The sequence below is a fragment of the Fringilla coelebs genome, assembly GCF_963513975.1.
Source record: "Fringilla coelebs genome assembly, chromosome: 6".
Taxonomy (NCBI): Eukaryota; Metazoa; Chordata; class Aves; order Passeriformes; family Fringillidae; genus Fringilla; species Fringilla coelebs.
Window position 1 is genome coordinate 3436342 of NC_140034.1, and position 26827 is coordinate 3463168.

The following is a 26827-nucleotide window of genomic DNA, read 5'->3' on the forward strand; positions in this document are numbered from 1 at the left end:
CCTCCTAAGTAGAGGGGAAAATGGTTGTAGGGAAAATCCATGTCAGCTCAGATGGCTGCTGTACGACTCCCTGACAGGAGGGTGCAGCCAGGTGAGGGTTGGTTCTTCTCCCAGACAACAAGGAATAGGACAAGAGGAAACACCTCAAGTTGCAGCAGGGGAGGTTTAGTTTGGATATCAGGAAAAATTTCTTCACTGAAAGGGTGGTGAGATTGTCCACAGGCTGCCCAGGTACATGTTTTGTTCAGCTTTAAGATGAGCTTCTGTGTGAATCTGATTTAAATGCCTCATTTACATGCTTCAAACTTCAAGTGTGGTATCACCAGACAGGAATTGGGTGAGTTTCTCCTGTTGATTTGCACCTTGCTGGGGCTCCCTGTGCCCTGAGGAAACTCTGCCAGGTGAGGGAGGTCTGGGGCTGACATCTGTCACTGGAGGTTTCTGCAAGCACCAGTCACCACTTGCTCAGCTGTCCTCACATCCAGAGTAAACAAGGACTGGCCTCTGTCACTGCAGCGGACGTGCAGCTCCTGCAGAGGCTGTCCCTGGTGTCCTGTGTGTGTGTAGCTGATGTAATTAATGCCAGGGATAGCTGAATTCCATCTGCTACAGCAAAAGTCCTCTGAACTGAGCTGTTAGAAAGGCTTGGTGTTGCCTTGCTGGAATATGCTGGGCAGGAAAAAAGAGAAAATTGGATTAGGGGTTTATTTCTGGGAAACTTTGGTATGACCACCATTTCTGATGGCACACAAGGTTGCAGGTGCAGACCTGAGCACAGCTGTGAGGCCACAGCTGAGCACTAGAGTGTCCCAGGTTTTGCAGGATGTGCCACAACAGTCCCCAAAAACACAGAGGGGGCCAGAAAGTGTCTGCTGAACAGTTCAGAGTCACTTGGGGCAGCTCTGCAAATTGTTTCTGTGTTGCTTTTACTCACTCTGTGTGAGCAATGTGTGTAGAGAGACAAGAGCTTGTAGTGCAGTGGGGATATAGCTGTAAAAAGGGCCTGACACTGGTTGGGTTCCATAAATTCCTGGGAATGTGCAACACCAACATAAAGGCACCTTTGTGTGGGTGCTGCTGCAGCTGAGCTGGAGAGGTCCTGCCTTAATTACCCCATCTCATAATGGGAATGATTTAAAAGAATAAAACTACTATATGTAGACACAGTCTTAAGACTAAATGAATCCATCAGCAGAGCCTGATGTCCAAAGTGGGGAGTCTTTGTGTTTCTCATACAGAATTTTGGAGATCAATGACATTATAAATTCATGCTGAGGTTACTGAGCCTTCATCAGGCTTGGGAAACCCAAAAAACTCCTTTTGTTCCTTCTCCCTGCACAGGCAGTCCTCAGGCATGGAAAGGGCAACACTGGGATGTTTATCACAGTTGTGACATGAGGATTTGCATTTCTGTCACACCTCTGGAAGTGTTCAAGGCCAGACTGGGTGGAACTTGGAGCAACTTGTTCACGTGGAAGGTGTCCCTGCCCAGGCAGGGGGTTGCAATGAGTTGATTTTTAAGGTCTCTTCCAACCCAAACCATTCTGGGATTCTCTGATTTCCATTCTTTAGAAAACACCTGCATTATCTGGATCCTCCTGTGATTTGATTGAATCCCAGAACTGCTTCTGTGGGACCAGCAATAATTATCAGGACAATTAGTTGTTACCTGTGTTTTCTATCTTCAGTCTGCAGCGACCTTTTATCAGCAGATTTGTACTTAAAAAGCTTTTCTAGGTTTTAAATGCTTCCTCCAGCTTTTTCTCTTCATCAGCTGAGGGATTTTGGCAGTTCCTAATAATTTTTCCTCTCCCATTGCATAGCCACTTCACATCTAATATTTCCTGGCAGATTTCTCAGTAGTAGCTGCAGTCAGGGGACTGGTGAGAGGTCTAATGCATCACTTCTCTCTCTCCACATGCTGTTTATTCCAATGTCTATCAGCTCCTCGTGAACAATACTTTGACAAGCAGGCTGGAAGGGAGGTTTGCTAACTTGTGAATTATTTTGATAGTTACCCTCTTCTTTTTTTCCCTGTAACTCTGCAGATGCTGTTGAGTTTGGAGGCAGAACAGAGCTCCACCAGGGGTTATCAGGCATCAGTCTCCTGCCAGCAGAGCTGTGAGATACAGATGTTGTGTCTTCCCTGCTCACGTGCAGCACAGACACCACATTTGGTTTGTTCACTCCAATTCCTGAGGGTCCTCAATTTCAAGGATTTTCCCTGTAGGGAAAGACTGCCAGCTCAAAAAGCACCAGCTTGGAGGGAGCCTGGGGGTGGGATCTTTCTGGCAGCAGGGCTGGGGATGATTATGGCAAGTGAGGAGCCCTGAGGGAGTCAGACATGGCATTGTCTCTGCTTGCCAGGGTGAGCAGAGCCCTGTGGGGCAGCACATTCCACTGATCCCAGTAAGAGCAGGGCAGTGATTTATGGCACAGCACAGCTTGAAAAGCAGTGATTTTCATTCACCAGATGCTGCCATACATGACACAAGGTTGGTGAGCCAGCTGCTGCCTTTCTCCTCCCAGGTGCTCTGTACCAAACCCTGGCTGGAGTGGCTGCAATATCATCCAAACCCTCCTCTACTGAGACAGCTTGAATGACACAAGAACTTACCTTTACATTTTGCTATAGGACCAAAAAGGACTATTTGCCAAGAGCTGGTGAATTCCCATTAAAGAATGACTGCAGCTTTCCCAGTCTTTCAATCTCTAAGTGTCTTCCCAGAGACACAAAAATGTGTGAATGAGTCTGCCAGCTCCAGTTTTCCCTTTCGGCACCAACTTCTTAATGAAAAAGTCTCCATCAAATTTCACAGCATTCAACACTCTGTCATTAGGAGGGCTTGGGTAAGATGCAGAACAGCCCTCAGAGGTCTCAGTGGATCATCTCCATTTACATCTATTCCAGCTGTGCCCACACATGCTTGTTAGTCCATGCAGCCCTAGATGGCACTTCCCTGGATTTTGCTGAAGTTGTTTGGAGCCAGGAGCAGAAGGATCAATGAGGGCTGTTTTCCCCCCTGTTTATCTTCCACATTTGGATCCCCTTCCATTCCACCAAGTGTGAGCATTGAGGTTTTCCTTCACCCCAGCATCCTGGCTACACCTAAACCCTCACCCAGCCTGGAAACTCCTCTCTCCTCTAATGATTTTCTTAAATTACCCTAATTTTGTCAGCTGCTCCATTATTAATAACTAACGAGGAAAACTGCCACAGTGTCAGTGCTGCTGACACGTGTCTCAGGCTGGAACCAGGCTTTCAAAGAGAGTTGCTTGAGAGGGGTGGTTAGGGAAGCAATTTCCTCGATGGTGCGTGCTAATGCACATATCCAAGGCTGCCTTGGAGCTGCTGGAGCCGGGGAGTCGAGCAGCTCCGTTGCACGGTGCCTCCTTGGGGATCAGTGTCTTGTTTCATCAGGGCCATCTGCTTGCAACACAGCCTCAGTCAGCTCCAAGTCCTATAACAAGCTGCTCTCAGTGCTGGCTGGAAATGGTTGGAAAAATCCAAGTGGTGTAGGTAAACATGAGGCTGGCTATGGGATACAGCCATGCAGGGAGTCATTGCGCTGGCAGGCATTTGGGGGTGTTGGTGTGCATGAAGAGGGGCCCAGAGCTACTCAGGGGTGCAGACCCATGCCAGGTGTGAGTGGAGCTGTTCTCCATGCCCGTTCCAATGGATGGAAAGGGTGGAATGGGACATGTCATGTGTGCCCCACCATCCAGCACTGATAACCAGGCTGCCCTGAAGGCCAACACGCAGAGATCTCAGTCCTGCAAAGGCACATTCTGCAAATACTCACTTGCTGTTGATCAGATGTTGCAATGTTTATATTCAAGGGGTTGTTTGAAACTGGCAGAGCCCAGTGAAGCTTACGGGAAATCCTTCACAACACTTTTTGCATTCCCTTCTCCCTCAGCTCCTCTTCATCACCGTTCTGTTGGCATCTCCAGGCACAAGAGCAGCCTGTGATACATTTGCCAGGGGTGGTTTTTTGAGTACCATTAGTTAAGCTGATTTATTTTGTTGGCTCTGTGTCCCTGGGGTCCCTGTGAGCCAGCTCATCAAGCGTGCAGGGCAGAGCTGACACTGCTGGAGAGGCAACGTCCGTGCACTCCCAGCACTTCAGAGAGGACATGGGATCTTTTCACAGCACCCCCTTGACAATGGCTGAACAAATACAATGTGAGCAGCCTTTCCATGCTAACCAGTGTTTCCCAGTGCTCCTTTCCCCAGGTGTTTGCACTCAGATGCTGCCACTCCTCTTTCCCTTTCACATCTGTGGTTGCAGCTCAATTTAACCTTCACATTTAACCAGAGGGTTAAATGTGAGCCCTCATCCTCCATCACCCAGTGATCACTGCCTCCAGCATCAGAGGAGTCAGCCCGTGCTGCTTTCACCAGGATTTGGGCTGTGCAACACTTCATTTGCTACTAACAGGGCTTAAGAAGCAGTGGTTGTACTGCCACACTGAGAGCTGATCCATGTGGAAGGTCATGGTAGGGCTGGAAGATGGTCTTTAAGGTCCTTTCCAACACAAACCCTTCAAGGATTCTGTGATTTTTTTAATATGTGCCTCATCCAGTTTGGAAATACAGACCCACATAGGTTTTATTTTATTCTATTTCTTTTTGGTGTGAGTTTGGTTTTCAAAGGGTGTTTTTTGCTGTGAATTTTACAGCTCCACTTCACTACCCAAGGTAAGAGAAATGCTGCCATCCCAGTGGCCAATTCCCACACTGTGTTTAGGAACAAATGGAAGTGATGTTGTGTTTAATTATCTCAGCCTGCTTACCATGGTATTTTCACTAATATTTGGGTTTAATGAGCTAGGAAATCTGGGCCATTGTGTGCTGGTGGATACACTCATCCTTTCTTCAGCTAAATATGTTATCAGATAGCTTCCACAGAGATGAGCAACTGCTTCCTTTGAACTCGGGAATCATCAGGATTCACTAATTTGCTTAGACCACCTGCTTGGCTAATATTACCACAGGCCTCTTGTTTTCCCTCTGAAATGGTAAACACAAATCTAAATGTTGCTGTACTGACCCTGGAGAAGAGGAGCCTGAGGGGAGACCTCATGGAGGGTGCAGCTTTGATCTCTGCTCTCAGTGGCAGTGACAGGGAATGGCTGGAGCTGTCAGGGCAGGTTTAGGTTGGATATCAGGAAAAGTTGTTCCTCCAGAGGGTGGTGGGGCACTGAACAGGCTTCCCATGGAATGGTCACAGCCCCAAGGCTGCCAGAGCTCCAGGAGCATTTGGACAACACCATCAGGCACAGGTTGGGATTGTTGGGGTGTCTGTGCAGGGCCAGGAGTTGGACTGGATGATCCCTGTGGGTCCCTTCCAGCTGAGGATATTCTGTGATTCCATGATCCACCCCAGCCCAGCATCTGCTCTGCCCCAGCCCACAACAACGCAGACAATGCACAGCCCCACTAACAGCCTCTGCTTCCTACCCAGCAGCCCTGCAGAGATGCTCCAGCTGGATCTGCAAGGACCCCAAGGTCCCAGAGGAATTAGCATATAAAAAAGAATTACCCTGTTTCTCCACTCAGTCTGCCTTGTGTTTTGCATGGGCTGTCTTTGCTCCCAAGACACGTGGTCTGCACTTTGGATTCTCCATCTGCAGGGAAGAGAGGTGGCCACGGAGGTGTTGGTGAGTGCCCCCACTGCAGTCAGGGACGGAGATTTGCTCCCAGCCAGCTTGAGGATCCTTCCATCACACGGATCTGCACGGGCACCCGCCCTGCAGAGCACGGAATGCAGCAAGGAATTTCTTCCACGGGTCACAGATCTGTTTTTTAATTACCATAGAAACCTCCAAACATCAGGCGTGTGCTGTTACGTCAGGGTCTCACTCCTCCACAGCTGCTTGCTTGGGACACTCAGGGGAACAGGAACTGTGGGGTCCTAAGTGGTGGGTGATTATCTTTGGATTAATTAGTAAGCATGGTCTTGGTGTCTCCTGGAGCACAGGATAGAAACTGTGGCTTTGGTCCTTTTACTCCTTACCTCCACATCTTGCTGGTGTGGGGGGACACCATTTCCCACCGCCCTTCCCAGCCTCACAGCGGAATGCATTTGCTGCTTCAGCCCTAAATATCCTTCCCATCGCTGCTATTCCCACTTTAGACATGCAAAATGCAAAACCTGGGAGGCGTTCTTGGCACAGCCAGCTTGGCAACCCTTAAATTAACGGGGTGTGAGCGTTCCCACCCGGAGCTCCTGGTGCCGCCGGAGCCTCGCTCCGCGCTCCCGCGCCAGACGCGCACCCGGCGCGGCAGATGGTGCATCCTCACGGCTCCACGGCCGTCCCAGAGCACATCCCGACAGCAGGAGGGCTCTCAGCACTTAGGTGAGGGGAAAGGGACTCCTTGGTGGAGCATTGATTGGGATGGAGCTGGAGGATGAGGCAGATGGCCGGGGTTCGTTGGCAGGGAAGTCCTGTTTGTTTAATTAGTCACCAGACAGACTGAGAGCTAAAAGCAAACTCCAAGTGTGATGAGATGGACCATTTGCACTTGATGTCTACCTGGTGATCCTCATCTCGTCACCCTGCAGTGGGATTGATGCTCCAGCACATGGGACCAGGTATTCCTGGTGATTTTGGGTGGCCTTTGTTTCCCCACTACTGTTTTCCCTCCAAAAGGGGCAGATTCAGACACGCGTTGCTTTAAAAGCAACCAAAGGATGCACAAACATGGAGTTTTCCTTTCTCCAGCCCCCACCAGAGCACACAGCCACTTGTAGGTTATGGATTTCTAAAGGGGCTCCAAGAAAACTGAAGAGAGACTTGGGACAGGGGCTTGGAGTGACAGGACAAGGGAGAATGAGTTCCACTGCCTGAGGGCAGGGTCAGATGGGGCAGTGGGAAGGAGCTCTTCCCTGGGAGGCTGGGGAGGCCCTGGCACAGGGTGTCCAGAGAAGCTGTGGCTGCCCCCGGATCCCTGGAAGTGTCCAAGGCCAGGTTGAACAGCACTTGGAGGAGCCTGAGGTAGTGGAAGTTGTCCCTGCCCATGGCAGGGGTTTGGAATTAAATGAGCTTTAAGATCTGTGATTCTGTGGCTCACTGGTGTGGCTCCCCCCTTTGCCATGATCTCATCATGCCACCCTCCCAGACCGTGTCCTGACACCTGGGCATGGCTCCCAACTCTGAGCTTCCCTGTCCTCAAAGTGATGAGGACCAGGAGATGCTGCAAAGGTAAAATCATGGAATCATAGAATTGTTAAGGTTGGAAAAGCCCTCTAAGATCATTGAGCCCAACCATTCCCCCAGCACTGCCAAGGCCACTACTGACCCTTGTCCCCAAGTGCCACATTCACACAGCTTTAAATCCCTCCAGGGATGGGAACTCCACCACTGCCCTGGGCAGAGGTACCAGTGTCACTTGTTCCTGAACATGGATCAGGGGTTTTGGGGACTCCTAAAGGGGCTCTGAGAGTGCTAGAGACACATTTTGGACAACAGCCTGGAGCGACAAGACAAGAAGAAATGGCTTAAAACTGACACATACTCCCACAAATGAAAAGCCCACAGATAAAAGCACTTTACACCTTTATTTTTGTTTTATAAAATGTTTGATTATGTTCAGTATTTGATGCCTTCTTGCAAACACTTATGCTTAGAGTTTTTTCTCCCCCATTTCCATTCTTGTATATATCTGTATCACTCACCCCTTGAAATGAGATGGAAATAAATGAAAAAAGGAAAAAAAGAAAGGGAATAAATGAGAAATGGGAAAGGGAAATAAAATCTGCACAGGAAATGATAACCCAAACAAAATCCTGTCCCTGCACACTTGGTGCTTGACGGGCTTAAATCCATGTATATTTAACACGTATGTCTAACATGCAAAACTCTGGGAAAAAAAAAAAAGTTTTAAAAATTACCAATAGGCGACGAGGCCACATTTACCAGATCCCAAAGCGGCGCTTTTTCCCCCCAGAACATCCCCCGCTGCCGTTACCCCGCAGCCCACTAGAGGGTGGTTTCCTCCAGCGGGAGCTCCGCGGGCCGGCTGCGGCGCGGGGAGGGGATCCGGAGTGTGTTTTCCAGCATTCCCCGGGCAGGAGGAGCGCCCAACATTCCCGGGGGGAGTGGCAGAGGGAGGGGGGGACAGAGGGGACACACGGGGGACGCGCGTCCCCCTCGGGCTCCCCCCTCCGGCGCGCGGCTCGGCCCCGCCCACCCTCCGATGACGTCACCCGTATGCAAATGAGCGACATGGGGGAGCGGGGGCCCGGCGCGCGGCCGGGCTCAGTCTCGCGCCGCGGAGCGCGCGCGCGCCCCCCCCCCCTCCCCTCTTTCCCTTTTCCCTTTTCCCGCCTCCTTCCCTCATTTCCCCCCCCTCCATCCCATGGACATGGCACGGCCACCTTAAAGCGCCGCGCCGCCCCCTCCTCCCCCGATCGCCGGGGCCGCTATGAGTCAGGTGAGTGTGTTTTTATACGGAGTGTGTGTGCGGGGGAGAACTTTTGGGGGGGCTCTGTGCTGCAGTGGGGGGGGGATTGTGCTGAGTGCTCCCCCTCCCCATCCCAAATGGCGGTGCTGGATGTGGGGGGATCGCCGTGACGGTGGGGGAATGCGCGGTGGGTGAGGAGTGGGAGGAAAACAGCGGGCTGAGTGCGAGCCTTCCTCTCCATCCTCCTCGTCCTCCTGCAGTTCCCCTGACGCCCCCTCCTCTCTCTGTTCCAGGTGTGAAGCCCCCGCCGGGAGGAGGTCGTTCCCCTCGCTGGCTGCAGCCCTGACGCTGGGATTTTCCTTTTTTTGGCTTTTTTTTTTTTTTTTTTTTTCGGCCCCACCACCTCCCTCCTTCCCTCCCTCGCTCCCTCCCTCCAGGAATCCAGCGCTGCACCGAAGCCAGAAGAGAGGGAGCAAAACCCAGCCCAGGCCGAGAGCTGCGTCCAGAAACCAAACCCGCCCTTCGCGTCGCAAAGGAGGAATTTTTTTTTTAATCATTATTATTATTATTATTTTTATTTTTAATACCCCTGACCCGAGCACGGTGGCGGCAGCGGCGCCGGGGCAGGGAGGCTGTCCCGGTTATTTATTCTCTCCCCGCAGAGCTGTCCCTCCGGCTCACCATGATGTTCCGAGACCAGGTTGGCGTGCTGGCCGGGTGGTTCAAGGGCTGGAACGAGTGCGAGCAGACTGTTGCGCTGCTCTCCCTGCTCAAACGCGTCAGCCGGACCCAGGCTCGCTTCCTCCAGCTCTGCCTCGAGCATTCCCTGGCAGACTGCACCGAGCTCCACATCCTCGAAGGGGAGGCCAACAACCCCGGTGAGTGCTGGCGTTTGCTGCGAGCCTTCTCGGGCGGTGCTCTAATGCCGTCGAAATTGAAAAAAAAAATACACCCGAGAAGCGGGTGCGGTTTGGGAGCCGGGGGGCTCCTCCAACTCGGCTGTGGGAACGGCTTCTCTGCTCGCGTTTATTTTCCAAACGGGGTTTGGCTTATTTCAGTTTGGTTTTTCACAGCAAACTACTCCGCTCCATGGCGTGGTGTAACTACGGTAGCATGAATGATTGGTGGGTTTTTTTTTTCCTTTCCCCCCCGTGCCCCCCCTTCCTCCTTCCATGCAGTTTCCTGTGAAATAAGTAAGTCAGGTCACGTAGAGTCTGGATTTTCTAGGCTTCTTTTGGGCAACGTGGCTTGCTTTGCTCTCTGCAACATGCAGAAGCAGCCCATCGCTACCTCAGACGAACTGTTATTGTATAAAGGTCTGGGCAACTGGGTTATCCTATTTTTTTTTTTCCTGTTAAATGTGGCAATTCCTATTTCATCATTCAGATCCTGTTTGGACGCATTTTTTTCCTGCGGCTCTGAATACCCCCTTGTGTTTCAGTAGAGCTCTGAGAAAATATGAGTGGACTGTTTCATGTTACTGAGTGTGCAGGGTGCAGGACAGCAAATGTGCGTGGCTACCGAAAGCGTATTTTTCCTTTATTTATTTGCCATTACAAGTTGCTCAACTCCTCCAAAGTAAATGGGAGTTGGAGCAGGATGGGAATGGCACAAGTGCCGTGCGAATTGTGTCGTGTGTTTCCGTTTATTTATTTTTGGGGGGTGTGTTACAGATGTGTGTGTTCCTAAGTGTGGATGTACACAGGGATGCAAGTTGCTTAGAGTTTTTGTAAAACGGGGGGTCAGCAGGGAAGGCAAAATGTCATTTAGTTGCGCAGTTCTGTTCCTCCAACCCCTCTCAAAAAAAAAAAAATCCCAAACCAAAAAATCCTGCAACCCAAAAAAAGCAAAGTGAACCCCCCATTCCTAAGCACCAAATTCGCAGGGGGCTGGAAGCCCTTGGGTGTTGGGCTGTGCGTGGCAGAGCAGTGCTGGGGAGCAGCCGGCTGCGTTCCGTGATGGATGGAAATGCTGCGGCCGGATCCCGAACAGAGCCCCCGGTGTGGACGGGGCGGGAGGAATGCAGGGTCCTTCTCCAGCTGTTCCCTATTAGAGCACCGAGCCGGCAGGATTTGGCAGCTGCCTGTGCTGCCATTTGATGACAAGGTCCAGCGCAGCGCCGTGTTCCACCGAGGACGGATTTAAGTCCTTCTGCAGGAAACCGAGCCTGGAGCTGCTCCGGCGCAGAGGGATCGGGGCTGGCTACGGGGGAGCGAGGCTGGAATTGGCCGTTCCCTTATATAGCTCGCAGGAATGAGAGGGAGGAATGCTGCCGAGTGCGTCTGGGCGCAATACTGCTGCCTTTATAAACAGCTGAAGGGATGAACCTCATCCATCCCTTTGGGTGGGGAGGCCCCGGGGGGGGCCGGGAGGGAACACATTCTCCAAACTCGGCTGCTCCTGGATAAATCTGCAGCTTCCCGTGCCAGCCCCAGCACAGCTTTGCTGTGATTCCCTCTGCGAGTTGGTGTAGCAATATATTTTTAATTTTTTTTTTATCAACATCTCAGCTTTTCATTCCGGCTGTGGGTTTGGCAGTAGCTGTGTCCCCTCGCTCGGCCAGGGAATTAGAGGGGGGTGATTTGCCTCCTGCCATCAGGAAAGGTGAATTGTGAAGGAAAACAGGGCTCTGAAGTGGTCCTGGGCACAGAGTCACGTAGGACCGCCTGTGTGGTGGCATTTTCTCAGTGTAAGCCTGGGTGCAGACCAGGGTTGGGCCCTTCCCATCTCCACTCGTGCGAGCAATCCCTGCTTGCCCCTGTAATCCCGTTGACCTTGCTCGGTGTGAGGATTTCTCCTGCGTGCAGGGCTTGGCACCCAGCCTCCTGCCTGGCCCTTGCTGCGTTGGTGGAGCTGCCTGAGCTCTCCTGGCCTGCCTTCCAAAAATGATCTCTTCCTCCAGGGCATTTGTAACTCCAGTGCCAAAACCTGGATCCGTTGAGTTCCTCTTTCTCACAGAGTGTCCCCTCTGTATGGCTTTCCCATGGGATGGATGTATCCATGCATCCTGCAGAGCAGGACATGCACTTTTCCAGGCAATCCTGTTGCACTGCAGGGAAGGTTAGCTGAGATTTGTAACCAGGCTCAGTTAGGAAATAGCTTTTAGTCTCCTGTGTTAGTGCTGCTTTCTTAAAGCCACCTGTATTCCTTAAATCTCTCCTGTTCCATGCCTGTTTGGCAGTCTGGCACTTGTCTCTTCTCTGGCAATGGAGTCACACCAAGTCCTGAACAGCAGCATCGTCATCAAACCTTGCATTACTCGTTACTCTTCGAATCCTGGTGTTTGCATTACTGATTTGGGCTCAATTCTTTCCCAGACTGGGGCCTGAGGTGGCTCCTGGTACATTTTCCTGGTGTTTGCTGGCTTGGAAATAGTGGCTCCCTGCTTGTAGGTGTCCCATTGGTATCCCTGGTGGGGGCTGTAGGGCAGGGGATGTTCTCTTTCCATGAAATCCACTGTCTGGGAAGGGGTGTCACCAGCTCAGTGTAACTGCTGGGCTGATGTCCTGGAGCAGGTGTTGGAATTACCCTGGATCCTCATGAGAATTGAGTTGTTTCATGGGTGCAGGACCTGTTGCTTGTCTCAGTCCTGTGGGGAGGTGGGAAAACTGGGATGTTACTCCTAGGTGTGATGGTCCTTAGGAGGAGGTGGCAACCCTGCTGTGGTCTGTGGTGGATGGGCACCATCCTTGGAAATGTTATCACCAAGAGCAGAGATCAGGAGGGTCCCAAAGAGAGACCAGAGCTCAGACATCCCCTCTGACTGGTGGTGCTGGGCTCAGAGCCTTCAGGTGTGTGCGCCAGGCGTGGAGGAAAACCCATTTCAGCAAAGATGTCCAGGTTGTTTCTTGCCTGGTAGACACAAGATGAGAGGTCTGATGAATGGCAGATGTAGTGGGAAAACTCAAGGAAGAAAATTTTTTAACTGGTTAATTGCCACAGAGAAGAAAGTATATTTAGTTTGGAGGAATTCTATCCTGGGTTTTTTTTTCCCAAGTGTGAGGGTATTTTCATAATGACAGCCAAGCTGTCCTCATCAGTACTGCAAACCCCATGTGGCTCTGCTATGTACAGCTGTGTTTGACCCTTAGAAAGCCCTGAGGATCCTTCTGATTCCATGGTTCCCTGCCTAAGCCTAGAGGGGTGGATGTCACCTTGTTGCCAGCCTCAGGTGTCTTGCAGGAAGCTGCATTGGTGCCTGGGGGGCACACGGAGGTGTGGGGGCTGCAAGACAGCCTGCAATCCATTGCTTGCTTATAAAGGGAAAATAGGAGTGGGAAGCAAATGTGGAAGGACATCTATACATTCTTCATTAGCTGAAATGTACAGCTTGGGACTGTCCTACTCAGTGGCTTCACTGAGCTTTAATGGTTTAAACTGGTGAAGAGTGTGAGTTGTTGTTAATTCAACTGGAGCGTGAGTGGCTCGGTCTGCTGAGAAGGAGGAGAATATGGAAACCATATTATCTGTGCACAGAAATAGAAGTTTCAGGTATTGCATAGCACTATTTAAAAGCCTGCTATAACTTCCTTCCTTCCTTCCAGCCTGGCCTTGCTGGGCAGCTCCAGTCCCAGCTGCTCGGAGCCGTCAGGACGCGGCGACCTCCTCTAAGCTTCCAGGAAAGGTCAGGCAGGAGTGGGGTGGGAATGGGACCTGTGCTCCTCCTGGGGCACCCAGGGGTGCTGGGTATGGCTGCTCTGTGGGCTGCACACCCAGTGGGGAGATGGGGAGATCTGCTTTCATCCACTCCAGCATCCCTCTGCAGTTTGTTCCCAAAGCAGTCCCACCTCCCACCCCACCAGCCCTGGCTTCCTCATTCCTGCAAGGTTGACACAAGTGCCCAAAGACTCCCGTAGGTCTTCCAGGTGTCCAAACAGCCACATGCACTGATGGAAGCAGTGACAGCTTTAAGCTCTTGGCCTTAAAGGACAACAAGCTTTCTCTGGCCTATGCACAAGACATTTACTGCTCCATATGTTAGGGCCAAAATCTTCATTTCGTTTCAGCAGGCTGTCAGGTATCACAGGGGGAACATCAGGATCACCTAGATTCCTCATCCTGGGAAGGACTGGCCAAAGGAAGAGACAAGGGTTGCAGGGAGCTGTAACGTCTTTTAATAGACCAAGTGATGCAGCTGGAAAAAATGGCCAGGCATGAAGGTGCACCAGCTCAAAGGAGGGCTTGTGTGCTTGTGGGTTTTTTCCCAACTGTACCAGCTGGTCTATTAAAAGGTATTACATATTCCTGCAGACCTTGCTGCTTGTATGCTTAGCTCCCTGTGGCTCCAGCCCTGCATCTGTTGCTGCCAGCCCAGCCACAGACAGTCTCCCAGCCCATCAGGAAGCTGCTTCCCCTGCGCTGTGCAAATTTTGTAGTTCATCCTCAGTGACCCCACTGATGGCAAATCATCCAGTGCCCAGTTGGAGGGTGTTTCCCATTTTTAAAAAATTTTTCTTGGCTTACAGTTGCATTGCAATGCTGAGCTCTGGTTTCAGTGTCCTTGGGCATTGCTGGGCTGTCACACAGCGGGACTGGAGGAGCCCAGGGGGAGGATGGGGTGAGGAGCTTAGCCTGTGCTTACTGGATGTGATGGGGAATTCTAAGTGCAGGGCTGGACATTGGCATTGTGTGGTCATTCCACACATTTGTCTCTGCCTGGAGAGGGATGTGAGCAGCCCTGCTGGCTCTGCTCATTAAAAATTAGGAGCTGGGACTCCTAAATGGAGATATTACAGAGGGGACTCACAGGAGGGTTGGAAGGGACCTGAAAGATCATCTTCTTGAAACCCCTCAGACAGGGACAGCTTCCACCAGACCAGGCTGCTCAGAGTTCCATCCAGCCTGGCCTTGAACACTCCCAGGGATGGGACAGCCCCAGCTTCTCTGGGTGACCTGGGCAAGCCTCAGATCTGCTGAGCTGACACTTGCTTTTAACCTGCCTGCTGGTGCTTGACCTGCTGCCACACATCTTTTCCAGGTTTTGTTTGCAAGCTTGAGTTCTAAAAGCCATCAGTGCTGGGATTTTTGGAAAATACCAAGGGTAGGGGTACAGAAGTACAGAGTGCTGTTAGCCAGGGGCTTTAAGCCAGGCTACACACCCAGTGTTCTCTTACAATTCAAAGCTATTTTTATTTTTAGGGATGCTTTCCAGAGTGGCTGTGGGAAGCCCTGCAGGCTGCAGGAAGGTCTGTGGTGTGGCATTACAAAGGTTCCCCCTTGCTGTCCCCCTCACCCCAGTGCTGGGACCTACAGGAGACTCTTCTGGGCTTGCACTTTGCTCCTCTGTATTTTCTCCTGTTTGCTTAAAACCTCCCTCTCTTGTCGTTCCTGGCACGTGTCCCTTGCAGTAAGAGGAGAAAGGAGATACTCCTGTGCCTGCTCCCAGAATTTTGCCAGCATGAATGACAAAGTCTCCTCCATTGGCAGAGCTAATGAGGGCCAGGTCTTCTGCATGGGGGAGTGGCAGAGCTTGCCAGGGTGGTAATTTTTAGACAGTAAAACTTGAAATGGGAAGGAAAAAAGTTAACTTATGGTAACAGCCTGTTTTCTGCCTGGAGCACGGTGTGGTGCAAGAGGGTTGCTCATGGGTGGGCTGCCTTCTTCCAGAGACCTTTCCATACTTTGCAGTGTCCTTTTAACCATTTTCTCAGGTAGTTCAGGGAGGGGCCTGATGCCAGGGTTAATTTCCTCACTGACTTCAGTTGGGAAAAATCCCACTGTTGAAGTGCATGTGAAAGAGGCAGGGAAGCATTTCCTGCATCATCACGGACCTGAGCTGGAATTCTCTGCCTGGACCAGCTTCTTCCTTGATTCCTTCTGTGCACATATCTTGTATTTGTGCTTGGAAAAGCAGCAGAGCTGGAGTTCTTTCTCTCCTACCAGAGTGGGTGCAGGGAGGATGTTGGTGGAGGAGAGGAAGCACACAGAGCATCACTATCAGGATACAGATTGATGGGAGAGGTCGAGGACAGCTTTAGATCAAGAGCTGAATAGGAACCAGCTGTAGAGCCATCAATTAAAATAATCTAGTTTGTGAATACACTTATCTGCAAACGAGATTAAATGGATGAGTGGGGAAAGCGCTCTGCTCGTGGCTCACGCTGCTGCTGCTGGATGATCCTCTGCACAGTTGCATCCTTTGGCGTGTTAGACCTCAAAATCTGAGCAAAGCTGCATGCCCGTTTCACCAATTATATATTTGCAATTAGGCCAGTTGATTTTAAAGCAGTTGATGCTCCAGTCAGCTGAATTTTCCCACAGAGTTCCCCTGAAGCAGTTGAAGGTTGTGGATCACGGTGGAAATTCCCATCTCCCTACAATTTCTCAAGCTTTGCCTTTTCTTTTTCTCATGCTCCATCAAAAAAGACCACCTTGGTTTCATTTGTGGCCCGTGAAAGCCACTTCTCACTGAGCTGGGAGTTATGTTTGCAATCAGTGGAACTGAAATAGTAATTACTGTGAGCTCCAGCTTTATTTTAGGATGCATCCGTCAGTGCTTTAGCACTCCAGCGTCGAGCTCGTGTCTAGTGTTACCACAGATAACTGCTGGGGGAAAGGGCACCCCTGGCCCTGCCAGTGCCCCCCAGCCCTGGGCTGGGCTCATCAGAGAGGGGACAAGCTGCTGTCCTGCAGTGCTGTGTTTTGGGGCTCCCAGTGACGGCCCCAGTTTCCTCCTCACCCCTTGCATGATGCCACCTGAGTGCAGGAGCCCATACAAGCACAGATCGTTGTGTTTGAAGCCCTTTTTGCCTGCAGAAAGGCCCCAAGGGTGGTGGGATGAGCCCTCACGTGAACTGTGTGTTTGTGCAAATCTGCCTCTGGGTGTGCATGTGCCCTTTGTATTTCCTATTTTCACCAAACAAACAAGACCATCACTATTTTACTAACTCCTGCTTACGTAAGAGCTGCTGAGGGATCTAAAAGAGGCTGCAGGTCTGATGCAAGGGATCCCCAGGCTTGCATGTTCATCCCTTTTCCCTTCAAAAATGGTGTGTTTATCTTTCCAGTGCTCTGGTCCTAGGAAGAGACACAGAGATTTGCAGAGGTCATCACTGAGTGCAAGTTGGGCAATGGCAAACAGCCAAGGCAGTGGCTTTCCATCTTGGCCCAGTAATTACAAATAAAGTTGAGGTTGGAGTGAGCAGATCCGTTCCCAGCTTCCTCTTCCGCAGCAGATGCATTAAGTGGAAGGGCAGGATCTCATCAAAACAAGGCTGGGATTCTCTGCTGGAGAAGGTGTTGCCTGGCTGTTCTTCTGCAAGGGATTTTGTGGGCAGAGGGAATTGTGTTTCTGGTACAGGGGGATTGCAAGCTGGATTTTCCCTCGTGGAGCAGACCGTGGGATGGTCTCACCCATAGCAGGACAGCCCTGAAACTTGGTTTGCTCTGGTTCTAGGTGCTGAGCAGAAAATGAGCCTGGTCAGGGTGAGTGGGCCAGCTGCAGAGACAGAAACCCAGTTTCACAGAATCACTGGGTTGGAAGAGACCTTCAGGATCATCCAGTCCAACCCAGCCCCAACAGCTCAACTCAACCCTGGCCCCCAGTCCCACATCCAGGCTTTGTTAAACACACCCAGGGATGGGGACTCCACCACCTCCCTGGGCAGAGCATTCCAGAACTTTATCACCCTTTCTGTTAAAAACTTTTTCCTAATATCCAACCTGTATTTCCCTTGGTGCAGCTTGAGACTGTACTTTATTTTGTACCTGGCAGGAGCTGGCTGTGTTTGGAAGTGCATGGGCTTCTTCTGGCTCTCCATACAGGAGACAAACACACCTGGCTGAAGCAGGAGGAGCTGTAAGGGAAGGATTTTCCAGCACAGGCTCACCCATCATGCCAGTGTGGGTTTTAGTGTCAGTGTGGGTTTTATTGTCAGTGTGAGGTTTTATTGACGTGTTTACACACAGTGACTCCATGGCCTGGCTGTATCAGGGGTTTTGGTGAAGGTGTCTGAATTTCAGCCTGCTTTCTCTGATGTGCTCTGTGCAGGTGTGTGCTGCAGCACCTCAGCTGGAGGTTGCTGGGGATGCCTACAGATTTCTGCTCTCTGAGTTGAACCCAGGGTGTAAACCATGTATTTCTCCACCATTAACCCTGGCTGCTGCCCTTGGCAGACTTCTCAGGGTGTTTGCAGTGCTTGATCTGCAGTGCAGACACTTTTCTGGATTCTGTCAGAATAATCCACGGGGCAGAGAAAGGTGCTACCACAAATTCAGGGTCATTTTATGTTGTGGACAAGGGACTGTCCAAGGTGGAAAACACAGAAGGCTGATACTGTGATAGCTCTGTTGCACAAGGGCTGAGCCAGCTCCTGCCACAACCCCTGCAAGCCTTCCCTGTTACTTGCAGGAGCTGGATGTGGCCCAGCTTGTTGAGCTATCATGCCTGGAGATGTTATTTTACTTAAAATAATGTTAATATTGTGACTGTCCTCTGCAGGATTCAGCAGCTCTGCTCCACTCTTTGCTTTCAACCAAGGCTGCCCTGCTTTAGAAGCATGGGGTGCTTCAAAATGCTTCTCTTCTGTTACTGATCCTCACAAATAATTAATTCCAGATTGCCTTTTTTTTTTTTTAATACAACTTGTTTCAGGCAAGCCACAAACCTGCCTTTCTTTTAACCAGTTAGTTCTCCTGCTCCTTGGCTGTGCTGTTGCCTGGTGGGGAATGGGCATGTGTTGTGTTTGGAGTTTTAATTGTTGTTATAAGAAGAAATTGAGTGGGTGGATAAAACAGGGTTTAACCAGGTTTAGCCCAAAGCATCTTGAAACCCACTTTCCATGCTGCTGCATTTCTTTTTTTTTTTTTTTTTGCTGTGTTTTTAACCCTGAACATCACAGGTCAGTTCTTCTTGTCATTGGGTTTTTCCTGTTGTCCCCTTTTCTCTGTCCCCCATCAGCAATGGGAATTGAAGAAGGAAGAAAATGGGGAGAGAAATGTGGAGGGAAAACCCCACAACTTTTATTGTGGTGAAACTTGGCTGGTCTGACATTTACAAGCCGAACACGTGTGTTTCTGCAGCAGCTGCAGTCTATGTCCATACATTTTCCTGCCTTTCAGTTTTCCTGTTGGGATATTCCACTTCTTTCTCATGCAGCAAGCATCAATGTGATTTTTCTACCTTTTTTTCTGACTGTTCCCCAGCGTGCTCAAGTTGCCACAGGGTCAGCTTGGTTCTGGGTAGGGTTTTTCTAAAATCTTACAGTTGCAAAGAAGTGGATTATTAAAAAAAATACAAAGTCCCCTGGCTGTTTCCCTCCAGATAATGCAAACATAGATGAAATGCTGAGTTATAACTACCTGAGTGACCTTTTAAGATAAGAATTGTTATTGACTGGTGGTATTATGTTAAACTGATAAGAATTCTTTTTAGAAGAAGAGGAAAAAAAGCCCAACAAACCCTTCAGTAACCATAACAACTTATTCTGCAGTGCAGGGACAGCACACAGCTCCTTCCTGACACTGCTGCTGGGGGTTTGAGGGTGGCACCACAGGGATCCCATCCAGCAGCTCCTTGGGGAAACCTCCCAGAGCTCCAGGTTGTGCTGTGAGGGATGCCCGAGGTCACTTGGCTGCTCCTGCTGCTCTCAGCTCTGATTTTCATCATCTGTAGGGAATTTTAGCTGGGGAGCTGTGCTGAGGCTCAGCCTGGTGCTGGGGGTTTGGCTGCAGTGGGAGGGAGGGATGGGTGCTGGGAGCAGGATGGGTCACAGACTTCCAGAATGGTTTGGGCTGGAAGGGACCTTAAAGCTCACCTTGTTCCCCCCCCTGCCATGGGCAGGGACACCTTCCACTGTCCCAGGCTGCTCCAAGCCCTGTCCAACCTGACCTTGGACACTTCCAAGGAACCAGGGGCAGCCACAGCTTCTCTGGGCACCTCTTACTACCCTCACAGCCAGGAATTCCTTCCCAAAATTCCACCCATCCCTGCCCTCTGGCAGTTGGAAGCCATTGCTCCTTGTCCTGTTCCATCCATCCCTGGTCCAAAGCCCCTCTCCAGCTCTCTCTTAACTCTTGTAGGCACTGGAAGGGTCTCTGAGGTCTCCCTGGGACCTTCTCTTCTCCAGCTGAACAAGGATGCTTTAGGAGGTCAGTGGAGGATGCTTTCAATGGTTCTTGCTTAAGAAATGAGGAATGAGGCAAGGAAATCCCTTCTTTGGAGTGGTTGTGCTGGCAGGGTCAAGGCAGCCCTTGGAGCCCTGTTGGGAAGTGGATCCAGTCTCTGTGTCCTGGCAGAGGTGCCAGCTCCTGTTTCAGGTTATTGCAGTGGATCAGGAGTGTGATGGTACCTGGAGCCTTCCTTGGCCCAGCTGAGCCCCCTGGGCTGTGTTTGCACGTGCTGCTCCTGGGAATTCTGTCAGTTTAAAGCAGAATTCACACTTTGGTCACCTTCTGCTATCAGGAGTTGTTAGTGAGACTGTTAGAGCTAAAGAAAATCTGCCAAGAGCAACTGGGATTTTTTTATCACCTTCTTCCTTCCCATCTCCTTGCCTTTATATTACCTGTCAAGGTTCCCAATTTTCATGGAAGATGAGCTCACAGCTCAAAGGTGGGGTGAGCCCAAAGGTGAACAAACAGCATCTTGGAAAGTGCAGAGACCCTAAAAAGAGAGAGGACAGGCCTGATGAAATACCCCAAATATTTTAGAATTAGGGATGAGGGGAAAACAATGCATTTAAATCCACAGCAGAAGAGGCAAAGGTGTGCAACTTTGTGTGTCTGCTCAGGAAATCAATTACTTAAACCTGCTGGGTTAGGAGTCATGGCAGCAGCAGGGAAGCTGTGCAAAGGTGTCTGCTTAGCCCCTGCTTGCCAACCTCTCCTCACATTCTTCTGGAGCAGCCAGTTGGATGCTGAGTGCTTTTTGTAGCCGATGTCAAATCTCGGTCAGCCGGAGAGCCTTTATAAATAAAGGTGTCTGCTGGTATTCAGGCATATGTGGATAATAGCTGCTGTAATTCAGCTGTCCAGCCTGGCTTCCCAGCTTTTATAAATGACTGATCAGAGATTCCACTGAGAATGAGGATTTAAAGGGATGGAGCTGCTGGAAGTGGTCTCTGTGCTGATAAGTTTAGCGAGTCTCTACCCCCGGGACAGGTGGCCAACATTGCACTCCCTCCACTGATGTCCCGGGTTTATATTTCACACAAAGCAAATGTTGCATTAATAAAACTTGTGTTGTGGTTAGATGGCAGGGCTCTGCAGTCCTTTTTTTTTTTTTTGCAAGCTGCACTCGAATCTTTGGGTTTGTCATTTTTTTTTCTTTTTTTTTTTTCCCTGTTATTTATGGGAGCCGGTAAACACTCGGAGATCTCTCTGGACAAGCCACAGCAGCTGGAGGATACTGGTTTCTCTATGGAGTGGAGGAATTTCATCAGAGAAGCTATTGTTCCTCTGTGTTCTCAGCATTTTGGCAACTGTTCTTTAGATTAACCCTACAGAAAGGGGAGGGTGCTCTCTGCTGGGTCTGAAATAATTACAAAAATGTGCGCAGATGCTTTTGCATTGTTAGGAATCAGTCCTGCTTGGTAGTGGGGAATGGTGTGGGATTAGGGAATGAAGAAGCCCAAGTTCTTTAAATCCCTCCTGAAACCACACTGGATGTCAGCATTGATGTTCACTTGGTTTCTGGTTTTAAAGTGGGAGTAGTTGGTGTCTTCTGCCACTGCCCTGAGCGTCAGTAATCTCAGGGTGTGATAGCTGGGGTCCAGCCCACACCCTACTGAGCTGCAGCAGAATCCTCACTGCCTGCAGGATCCATTTCCTGGGCTCTGTTGGGTTTGCCTGGCAAGGTTTTGGTAGCAGAGTGGCTTCTGTGACAAGATACCTGAAAGGCAGCCATAGCTTCTCTGGGAAACCTGTGCCAGGGCCTCACCACACTCACAGCCAAGAATTTATTCCCAGTATTCCATCCAACCTGCTGATAGCAAAGAAGCCACGTAGTGAGTTACAGGGCTGGCTTGAGACAGGCAGAGCAGTGTCATTTTGGAGGGATGAGCAAGCAGGATGGATCTTGGAGCTCCCTGGGACAGTGGAAGGTGTCCCTGCCCTTGGCAGGGGGTGGATCTGGATGGTCTTTAAGGTCCCTTCCAACCCAAACCGTGCTGTGATTGCTCATCCAGGAGCTGGTGTTGTCCCTGCATGGAACCCAGAGGAGAAACAGGCCCATGACTTCTGGCCAAGGGATGATGAAGCTCCTCACTCACCCTGCAGCAGTTTCTCCCTCTGCCAGTGCCTGCAGGGCTGATTCAGCTCCCAGCTCTGTTAGTTGCCAGATCTGCAAAACATAACCAAATTCAGGGTTTTTTTAATCTTATGTGCCTATTTTGATTCAGTTTACCCATACAATTACACTAATTTGCTTTATTACACCCAAAAAGATTAAAAATACATCTGGCAGAGGGGATTAAAAGCTGGTAATCTGGCTGCTAAGAAGCACAGGATGCTTTAGGATTTCCTTTCGAGGTGTGTGGAGCTCTGGAACAAGAGCAAATGTGATCCTTTGTAGTTGGAATTTTCATAGGGAGAGCTCATTAAAGCTGGTGTGATTGTTTGAGTGAACGAGAAATGAATGAATTTAAAATATAAAACTAAATCCTACCACATTAAAGGGGTAGTTGTGATTTAAGAGCTCATTTTTGGTTTGGGTTTGAGTTTTTTTTGTGTGTGTAAACCTGGAGCAATAGGGTTGTTTTACCTTTTAAGGGATTTAACAAGTCTCTCTTAATTTTCCTTTAATGTTGCAGAGCTTAAAAATAATGCAAGGTCAGGCTGAGCGTAACTAATTCCAGTGTGAAAGCAGAGGAAAGCCTGTTTCTCCAGAGACTTACAATTAGTGCAGCAATCCTCCTCAGTACAGCCTTTGAGAGGGATGTAGCAGGAAAAGAGACTGCTGGAATCTTGATAAATAAAAATATGTGCTTGGGGATGTTTTATTGTTCCTTTTTTTGTCCAAGGAGAAGGGGGAGCCCTATAAAAGATAAGGTTTAATTTAGTTTTGCTTGCTTTCCTGTGTGCCCCAAGAGGGCTTGTGGCAGGTCAAGGTGTGGTGAAGGTGCCCTTGGATCTTTTGGGGGCTGGCAAACCCCTCTGGGGGTTTTGAGTCCTTATCAGCTGGTTTATCTGGGTTTACCCATGGCAGGGTCCCAAGGATTCAGAGAGCTTTTCCCTGAGCTCTGCTGCTCTGTCCCAGTTTGCTGCTGGGATTTTGGGGGGATCCCCTTAGTGCTTCACAAAATCTTCTTGTTGCACTGTGGTGAGTGTTATCTTCATCTTCTTGATGTCCAAACCCCCAAACTTGGCTGTTTTCACAGAGCTCTGGGTGTGCTGCCTGTTCTAGCCTCCTGTGTAACAAGAAGCCCAAAGCATTTTCCTGCAGCAAGCTCACAGCATTCATGTGACAGAAACACACCTGGCTTTGGTCAGGCCACCCTTGGGGACCCACAGCGTGTCCTGGCAGCTGTGCTGCTGTGACAACAGCAAAGAGGTGTCACTGTGTCACCTCAGTGCTGCAGGGGATGCCCTGGGCCCCACTGCCATCATCAGAGAGCCCTTTCCCTCCTTGTCCCTTCCCACACGCGTTAATTTTGCTTTCCAAGTCTGGAGTGCTGCCACAGCCCGTGTGTGTCCCTTCTTTCCGTACATTGTGGTCTCCTGCTGCTGCTGGAGGTGCCTGGGAGCTGGTGGCAGTGCCAGGACGCGTGGGGGAAGGGGAGTTCCCATGTCCTTGCTCCCATTTCCCCTCCCTTCCCTTGGCCACAGTCTGTTTTCGTGGTGCTGAGCTTGCTGGTGGTGACATGAGTGTTTTATGCTGGGAGCCACCCAGGACACTGAGGTCCCATTTCCTGCCAGCCTTTGGCTCTCAGGGAGTCCTGGGCTTGCCCCATCAGTGCCAGGGATGCAGGTGCTGGTCCCTGTGACTGCTCCTGTGTGGGATGCAGCCAGCAGCCTCCCATGCCCTCGGTGCCAGCTGGAGCCCTGCCCGCAGCGCCAGCCCTCCCTGGGCATCACCTTCCCGCTGGCACAGCCACAGCCAAATAGAAAGGGTTTTCCTCTCTGCATCTCCTACCTGCTGCAGCACTGCCTGGCCCTGGGCAGGGACGTGGAGAGAGCCAGGATTTGGGCTGTTTTCCCCTCCCTCAAAATATCTACACCCCCTGGTTTGCAAACACTGCCTCGCTCCATTGAGGTTTGGGGTTTTTTGTTAACTCCTTGTGTGCCCCTGGTTGATAAAATTTGGCCTGTTACAGTAGAAATCCCAGCATGTGCTGCCTTTTTTTTTCTGTCTTTCCCCCAACAGAATCCATATGTTGCAACTTTGAGGAGAGAGGAAAGCAGCATTAACTTTTCATGTCTAGCATCGCTAATTTAAGGGGTGAGAAATTGGCCTGGGTCTGTTTTTTAAAGAACTGAGCATACACTGATAGTACCAGTGTTGGTACTGAATAACTTGCTAAGCTGAAGGGTGCAGCAATATCTAAAATTAAATCTGTTCTTAATTGCTGGGTTATAAATGGCAGCATTTTTTCCAAATGGAATTAATTTATTATTTTTCATTTGCCATCACAAGTCTCGGCAGCACAAACCCAACATTTTGCATTAATACAATAATAAGGCATTTCCTAAAGGTGTGTTTGGCATTTGTAGCACACAGCACAATCTAACAAACCATAAACTATGTCAAAATACTCCTAAAGTGGTAATTAAAACTTTTTTTAAAATGTAGAATAGATGAATACATTCCAAAGTGTGACTTTTCAATGAAGCTCTTTCATAAAAAACATTGTTTCTTGCCAAAACATATTCAAAGGCATTTTTGTGATTTCTGCTGGGGAAAGGAGGAGTGTTTATCCAGCCTTTCATGTTGGCTGGGCTTTTTGACTTTTATTTAAAACTTTAAAAAAGGCAGTGTAAAAAAAAAAGTATTTTTGTCTGAATGTGCATTAAGAAGTCTCACTCCTGTCCTCTCTGGAGCAACATGCAATGAAGGCTGGAGTAGAGTGTGCCTTGGGGTGCAAGGCTGTGTTTAGCATCCCATCTGGAATTGAGTGGTGATGGGATCCCATGGCACGTTGTATTTGGGGCAGGCACAGATCCCAAAGTGGTGCCTGGGCTCGGGGATCCCATCAGTGGCTCTGCCTTTGGAGGGGGCAGCCCCCATGGGTGCTGGGCATGGGAATGGGGCTCCCCTGGCATCCAACCAGTGCACAAAGCAAAACCTCTTGAGGCATTTATAGCTTTTCCTCCTGATTTTTATTTTATAATTTGAACTTGGATGTGTTTTTCACAGCTTTTACCTGCTGAGTCACCATTCATCCTCATGCACGGGAGCTGCTCCTGACGTACTGAATCCCCAGTAGCAGGCTTGAGCAACCATCATTTTAAAATAAATCCTCTCAAGGAATTGGGCTTTTTTTCCCCTCTTTTTTCCCTTCATGTCACCAGCTGCTTTTCCCCCTGTGTTTGCTCTGTTCCACGAGGCTGGTGTTTTATAGATGTGATGCCTTCCCGTTGCTAAGGATGGCTTTACCATTATCACATCCCACCACCCAGCATCCTATGGAGGAGCTGTGTGTGCAAGCAGATAACAGTGCAGCTTGTGGAGATAACTCTATCTGATCCTGCACTGAGCACTCTGCTGCTCCTCAGATGGGTCTCTTTGGTGGTGAACCACAACTTGAGCACAAACTCATTCTTGTAGCTTGACTTTATAGATACAAAGCCTTGCTTGTGCTGCAGCACCTTGCTGTCACTTCTGGTCGATGGGAAGGGACAGTTGGTCTTTCCAGGAATCATCTCAATATCCAGTTTAGTTTTCTTTCCTATTTACCAGGTTCATGTGGCAGGTGTGTTTTATAGCTGGTTTTGCAGTGCTGCTGAGTGCTTGGTTTGCATCACTTGCTTGCAGACAGCCAGACTGCAGCAGCCACCTCTCCTTGGGAAGACTTTGGATGTGTGCAAGGACACTCATTTAGGGTATTGAAGCACCTGCCTTCTGCTCCCTTCTGCCCCAGAAATGCATCTCAGATTTGCTTTGCTTTATTATCTCTAATTTTGTGCATTGGGTGGTAAATGACAAGAACATTGTTAGCTCCTTCCTGTATCCTCACGCTCCTCCAGCGTTGATGCTGCAGATGGAGAATCACAGGAATGGTTTGGTGGAAGGGACCTGAAAAATCATCTCATTCCCACCTCTGCCATGGGCAGGGACACCTTCCACTATCCCAGGTTGCTCAGAGCCCTGTCCAGTCTGGCCTGGAACACTTCCAGGGATCCAGGGGCAGCCACAGCTTCTCTGGGCACCCTGTGCCAGGGCCTCCCCACCCTCACACAGAGGAATTTCTTCCTGATGCTTCGTGGTGTGCACAGCTGTTCTGTCTGGATGGTGTATTCCTTATTTTGTGGGTGCTCCCACCTTCCTCCTTCCTGGGGAATTTGCTGCAGAAATGAAGTGTTCAGTCTATTTATAAATTTCAGTCTCTGTATTAATCCATCTGTATATTTATTAGCCCTCCAGGTGGTTGCATTTCACTGTAATACAGCTGCTAGTGGGACGTTAATCTTACTGAAAGTCTATTTTAGTTTTCTCCTGATAGTTCAGCCTGCTGTCATCCTGTGGGGTAAATCCTCCCCTAGGAAGGAGGAATGGAGACTATTTAAGGAGGAGCAGTTTGCGAGAGAACAGCTGGAGCTGAAACTGAAGCCAGGTTTGGGAGGAGGAGGCTGGGAAGGAGCTATTTCAGGGGATGGTTTGTCTGGCCACGTTGGTCTTGGGCATGGAGGTGTCCACCCACTCCTTTGTGTTTGATCAGCACTAGTTTTGGCACTAGTTGTTTAATATGTGGCCCATTTTCTCCATAATTAAGCTTCTCCTGCCCTGGGGATATGCTATATTGGTCAGGCAGTAAATCCTTGCCCTCAAATTCAGCAGGGCAGCCCAGGTTCCTGTGGAACCCATCCCTGGAGGTTTTCAACCATCCTTGGAAGTGTTCATTCCCATCATGACTGGATGGGGCACTCAGTGCTCTGGTCTGCTTGAGAAGGTGGTGACAGTCACAGGTGGGCTCAGTGATCTCAGAGATCTTTTCCAACCATTCTGTGATTGTGGGAGTGAATCCCATGGGAAATATTTGCCTCTTGTCCTTCCCCCTGTAGTTTGTCAAGAGGACACAGAAGATGAGGAGCTTTGTGCTTGTGCTGCTGTTAAATCTGAATGAGTAATTCAATAATGAGTAGCTATCAGTTCATTGCTTTCATATTAAGGAGAAATCCTGTGCTTTTAAAGCCTTTTTATAAAGATTGGGTTGTGAGGTGATTTCTAATCTTGCACGACTAACGGGTACTTGAACATAAGGCTTCCTTTTATCATTGCAGTCTCTTTTGTTAGAGCAATCATCAGCATATGGTTTTGGAAGATTT

The 26827-nt window shown here is 49.8% G+C and overlaps 1 protein-coding gene across 7 annotated transcripts in view; it reads left to right on the forward strand.

The window, feature by feature from the left end:
• The first annotated feature begins 8305 nt into the window (after positions 1-8305).
• Positions 8306-26827, forward strand: part of SAMD4A (sterile alpha motif domain containing 4A) — a 99750-nt gene continuing 81228 nt past the window's right edge. For 5 of the 7 annotated variants that reach the window (XR_014616284.1, XM_084208800.1, XM_084208803.1 and 2 more), the window contains exons 1-2: positions 8306-8440; positions 8704-9288. Coding sequence is in view for 5 of the 7 variants with exons in the window: in XM_084208800.1 (XP_084064926.1) it covers positions 9093-9288 (196 nt within the window). In the remaining 2 variants the exon portion in view is untranslated. Of the gene's footprint in view, positions 8441-8703; positions 9289-26827 lie in introns of those variants that run through there. The other 2 variants (XM_084208799.1, XM_084208802.1) reach the window with 2 other exon arrangements.